Source organism: Danaus plexippus, chromosome 6 (assembly GCF_018135715.1).
Source record: "Danaus plexippus chromosome 6, MEX_DaPlex, whole genome shotgun sequence".
NCBI lineage: Eukaryota > Metazoa > Arthropoda > Insecta > Lepidoptera > Nymphalidae > Danaus > Danaus plexippus.
The window spans coordinates 7,891,890-7,897,846 of NC_083540.1; the positions used below are offsets into that span (position 1 = coordinate 7,891,890).

Genomic DNA, 5,957 nt, shown 5'->3' on the forward strand with positions numbered 1-5,957 from the left:
ACGTCACTTAACCACACAATTAACAAGAATGGCGTCCTATATAATTAGTTTTACATCTTGATAACTTTGATCACAAAGTTAAATTACTTGTCAATAGTATAACTAAAACCAACACATTAGATACGATTAAAAATATATATAAATTTAATTAAACCTTTTTATAGAAAAGAAAAAAAAATGATGCAAAAACATTTAAAAATGGAAATGTCAGAGCAGTGTAAAAATTTTTGTGAAAATGTAATCACTGAAAAACTCAAGCACTCAAAAATTAAGAATTCAATTCCAACAAAATGCATCTATTACATGAACACACGGCTATGTTAAATGTAACTGATATTGGAAAATTTAACATTAGTATAAGAGATGCCTCATCAGACAACTTCGAACTAAAGGAGAAGCGATCTTCGAACGCTTCCATTTTGTTAATGAACCCGGTGGCGAGTGGGGACAACATGGCGACGGATATAAGCGGGACTCAAAAAATAAAAGAAGAGGTACCGCCGCTGGTGCCGTGCTGCGAAGGCAGAGAACTACAGGTAAAAAGCGATTGTAATGATATTGCTATACGCAAAAAATCCTTGAGATAATTTTACTCCATATTTATGTTTTCGAAGCAAATTCTACTCGTTTTTTCTTTCGATACATTAAATTATAATTGTCATATCACCTTTTGATATAACTGAAATAAATTTTTGAGCGAATCATATGATAAATACAAATACAAAGAACGAAAGTTGAAAGCTTTCTAATGTTAAATTAATATAATTATAATTTTTTCTGCGAATTTTCCTGAATGTTTTACAATGTTTCTCAAAAATTTATATCTGCCAGTGCGTTATTTCATAGCTTGCGGTTGCTATCGCCTGTCAAAAACACTTGAGAAACGGGAACCAAAAGGCTGTGTATGTCGACCACTAACAAACGTTCTATAGCGAACAACTCGTTTGGAACATTAGACCCGTCTATCAAAACTGGAAAAGGTCTACTTATCTGGAAGCTGATTTACAAAATCTTTTCTCAGCCAATATAATAAATTGCTTTTTAGAACTATATATACTCAGTACGACGGAATTTTACCTAAATTTATTTTTAGTAATTATATAAATACCATTTTATTTTGTGAAATTTATTACATTTTAGTGATAAATCAATTTTATTGATTATACAGATTAATGCTGATTTGGTGCGCAGTGGACTCTCAGCGATCTCTGTAAAACACGATGGCCTAGTTCAGAGTTTGAGCATGTCATACGCCTGTGAAAAATTACAAGTACCTCCAGGGTTAATGAAGGTATCTTGACAAACTATGCGAATATTTTCTAATACGTTCTGACCACCTTATCTGTATATAGTTTGAGCCTGACGGCTTCATTTTCAGCATCGAAATTCGTTTAGATGTCTGCATCGCCCTGACTTGAAGCGGGTTCCGTACTTGCGTCGAATGACAGCAGATGAGCTAGAAACTCTGTTCCGAGGTTACGCAGATTTACCCAAAAAGGGGCCTAAAAAAGGTTAATATTTAATAAGTAAAATAAAGACTATATAGATCCAACGAGTTTGCACATTGTGAGAGAAATGTATCAGTCTCTTTGTGAGATAATATGGTTGAGGTTTTGTGATAGGACAGAGCAATACATCCTCTGGCTCTATATGTTTTATTGCTTATCCTTAAAGCAACATTATTTCAGAATTTATTTAAATTTTTAATTCGCAATACAGAGAACCATAAGAACATATTACGGGTACCAAAGCCGCCTGACGAGATATCCAAGAGCAAACTAGAAAAGACAGATGTTAATGTAGATGACGGTAAGGTAACCTCCGCTTAATTTTATCCACATAATACAAATATTCATATATTCTAAGTCTCGCTAAATTTCAGCATATTGTTCATTTAATATTAAAATTAAAGCCGTAATAGGCATGCTGAAACAGCACAGATTAGGACTGAAATTATATCATAGACCGCTCTATATTTTGAAAATAAGAAATAGTAGGTAATAGTTAGATTTTTAGTCAGGGATACAGACTTACTGTTTTCTTTGGTGGTTTATCACTATAAACTTAATATTCAGCAAACAAGTGACAACATAATTACAGAATAATTAAAATGGCTTTGGTTGGGTGGCGACTTTTTTCGATATTTCTACATAAATAATAATAATGAAATGGGTACATAAATCACAAGATCTAATTCGCTAATTGAATACAACTTTTTGTGAGAATTATCTCGTTCGTTCCTCTTAATAAAAATATGAAATAAAATCCTCATGTATTTCTTATCACACCGTACTAAGTTCGTTTCTATTAGCTTTAACCAGTTTTGAGATGTATTCAGTTCTAGTTTTTGCGACTCCGTTTGAAAGTTGAAATTAGTCGTTACCAAAAACCTTGGTGTCTGCCTACACTGATGCAGAAGCGAGAATGGTAATAACTGTGGTATTGGGAATCTTCAATGGCTCCCACGGCTGATTATCTTGCTTCATGATATTTCGACCATTCAATGTTTCTGCTCCAGCGATATTTGTTTTGGCAACATCGTGTAGCTTACAAAACGACTTTTTAGATAAATAACAATATGATGACTTGCTTTATTTTGGCCTCCGCTTCTATCCGAAACAATAAAACATAATCTCGTTAGGTTTAATTACGACTTTGTTGAAGACTTGTTGGTTTTGTTTGTAACGAATCGAGAACGAAATGAAAAATATTAGTAGTCTTAGGAATTACAACTTCAGTGTTAAGAATATTCTCGCGTTTGTCAATTCAATTAAGTATAGGGATTATTACGGGTGTTGTTTCGTATAAATTTTTTGTGTAACATGAGTAGAATTTGTCGATAATTTTTTGTCTTTGAAATACCTATTTTTATACTTAATAAAACCTTATTAACAAAAAAAAAAAACATCGTAGATATTTATCAAAATTATTCAAAAATAGAACTTAACTAAATGTAGGTTTCTTAGGTCTAAATTTTTCATCCCCCATATAAAGAAAGAACAACTCATCATATGTGTTTGGTTTTATTCAGCTAAAACAAAGCTTTCAAAAGCTTTAAGATTCTTATTTTTTAAGTACTTCAGGGACCAAATGCAATATTCCATGTCTTTGTAATATGGTTTGTGTATGTTAATTCCTTGCTTGACTAGGGTACTCCATTGCGAGTATTTCTTTAAAGCATGGTACATTTATTAAGGAAATGTTCTCCACCCTATCCCTGAGATGCGCACCGGCTCTGAAGATGTGCCCGCTGGCTTGAGGCTGCATGGGGCTCGCGCCAGGCTGTACACCTCCATACTTGCGGGAGACAAAACTGGAGACCAGCTAGGGTAAGAAAGAAAGTCATGGCTATGAGATGTAAGAAGTAGATGTAGGAATGGCTATTAGATCCACTAGTAAGTAGGAAGTACTTCAACTAAAAGGTACAAGTTACTTTAAATATTTCCTTCGAAAAAGTAATGGAAAATAAGTTCCATTTCTTTTTTGAAATTGATACCCCACAATAAACCAAAAATGGAAGATTGTTATAAATTGTTTTTGTTTTATAGAGATGCAAGCGCTATCGAGGACATTGACAATCGGGTTGCAGAAGACATTTTGCCGGAAGACGAAATTCAACTTAACGAGGAATTACAAATAATATTACCACCTAGGTGCGATGACGTCACCGCTGATTCTTCTACAACTAGTTCGATGAGGAACTGTTCGAGCAAATTGTAATAGCAATATTATGTTCGGTGCAAAGTAACAAATGAAAATCGGTATTGTGACTCGACGTTTAATGACAAGGATCGTGGCTAATACTAGAAGGGGACTTGGGAAACTAATGATGTATCTGACTTGGTTATTGAACGATTTTTTAAGTTACTAATACTACTGGACTACTCGCAATGTATGCAAAGTAATTTTGCATACATTGCGAGAAAGTAACACCATTGGAAAACGTTTAGTTTATTTTTAATTAGTTAATTAATAAGCGGGGAAGTGACTTAAATATTGAATATATATTTTTTGTCCAAAAAAAAACGTTGAAATTAGGAGAAAAATAAACAACTACAATCATTACTTTCGATATTTTCATTTCTATAACCCAAAAAACAAAGAATTCATCCAAAACCTTGTTTTGTGTAAAGAATTAATCTAATATGGATTTTAATATATAATGAGTATAGGTTGGAAGGTATAAAAGAGGATGATAATTATGCGAAATATTGAGCCCTAATCTTTATATAGATCAGATGGATCACCCGAATAGCGAGGATATCAAATAGTTGTCCTACGTTTAGTTAATTTTGAATAAAAAAATCATGGACGTCTTTCGATAATTAGTTTTTCTTTTCACATACTTTTCCTCTGGACTTGGATGACTCATACTCATACCAAGCTATGTTAATATTGCGCAACTAAGATACACAGATCATGGGGCGGAATGTTGGGGTAGTTTAATAAAGCGAAGCCGACTAGAGACAGCCAATTAACATACGAGTCCACAGTCTCGTTCCAGAACGATTAGAGATCCAAACCGAAGACACAAAACTATTTGATGACTCGGATATAGCGCTAACCGGATCTTCAATACGATGGAAAAACTTACTTCTGTCGTCAGCTATGGAAATAATTTATCTCGTCAGCTATTGCGGAAAGCTATCACTGCTACAACGCCAATTACGATTGCGGTTAATGCTGGGCTTTGAGATTTATTTTGTAACGCTATTATAGTTTTTGACATCAGCATGCTGTACTCAACTCCGTACTGGAATAAGTTAGATGCACTCGCTTTAATTAAATGATCAATAAGCAAATTTGAACCTCTTTCTAAGAAGCAAACTAAGAGGACGATATGATGGTTGTATTGGTAATGGACTTTTTAAGGAGGAACTACGCACATAGTTATCATTGCTAATGATTTTATTGCACTCTACTAGGGCTTTTTTCTTGAAAAAAAGAAATATTGTCATATATACCTATGATGTATATGTATATATACATGTATATATTATGCCAAAGACCGTGCAAAGTAGAGGATTTTGAGCAGGAAGGCAGACCCTAGGATAAATTGCCAGGAAGAAGTGTATCAAAAAAATACTAAATTTGTACTAAGTACATTTTTGATATATTATCAACGCAAAAGAAAAAACAACTGCTAGTTTGATAGAGAAAGATACGAGACCATTACGTATACGCTCTCAGCTTGTCTACAAGTCGCCATTCCACAAACATTTTTTTTCTTAGTATGAGGCAATATCTGGTCACAATTTATTTTTGGTTTTAAGATAAATAAATAAATTTATAATCAAGTATTTGATAGCATTGATTACATATGCAATTACCCGCAAGCAACTCATCTAAGAAAGAAAATTCACAGAATACCAATTTAAACGATAAATTAGTGTTTCAAAACTACCTACTACTAAATAATTTTTTTGCACAAATTGATTCCAGCGTCTCGCCATTTTTTAGTATAAAATATAACTGTTAATCACATATTTGATATATTTCACTCAAGGAAAACCCTTGCACATTCCTAAGCGAATGCTCAGTTACGGATATAAGAAGCCAGAAGATTCAAGTAATTTCGAAAATATTTTCTTTTAATATTAGTTTAATGGAGTTGTACTTTAACCTCATTGTATGAGAAAGCTTCAGGTTTTGTTCAACGAATAAACCTTCTCAGGAAGTGCGTGCTCAATGCCACAGGGAGTCAATTTGCAACAGCATTTACATAATATATTTGTAATTACCGAAAACAGTCCAAGTAAAAAACTTCAAGACATTACTGACGACCTATTTTCTTGTATCAATATTAAAATATTTTTTATATAATTTAACATTCTAAGTATATGAGAACTCGGTTATTGGTCTCATTCTATAGTATAATTAAATTTACTCAAACTTAAATACATTCCTTATAAATGCATTACAAATATCGAATACTTCTTTTTTAATAAAAAACCGCA

At 33.0% G+C, this 5,957-nt stretch overlaps 1 protein-coding gene across 1 annotated transcript; it reads left to right on the top strand.

The window, feature by feature from the left end:
* Window positions 1–194: 194 nt before the first annotated feature.
* LOC116778749 (uncharacterized) lies at window positions 195–4,065 on the top strand. Its single transcript, XM_061529983.1, has 6 exons — window positions 195–536; window positions 1,169–1,291; window positions 1,379–1,511; window positions 1,720–1,809; window positions 3,197–3,329; window positions 3,549–4,065. Exons 1-6 carry the CDS (start codon window positions 291–293, stop codon window positions 3,718–3,720), a joined length of 897 nt encoding a protein of 298 aa, XP_061385967.1. The 5' UTR covers window positions 195–290; the 3' UTR covers window positions 3,721–4,065.
* Window positions 4,066–5,957: the final 1,892 nt, after the last annotated feature.

Excerpts from the sequence above, each read along its gene's own strand:
- LOC116778749 (XM_061529983.1), top strand. The coding sequence starts at position 291 with ATGCATCTATTACATGAACACACGGCTATGTTAAATGTAACTGATATT. Across the intron at positions 537-1,168 it reads GCGAAGGCAGAGAACTACAG|ATTAATGCTGATTTGGTGCG; the intron begins GTAAAAAGCGAT and ends TTGATTATACAG. Across the intron at positions 1,512-1,719 it reads CAAAAAGGGGCCTAAAAAAG|AGAACCATAAGAACATATTA; the intron begins GTTAATATTTAA and ends TTCGCAATACAG.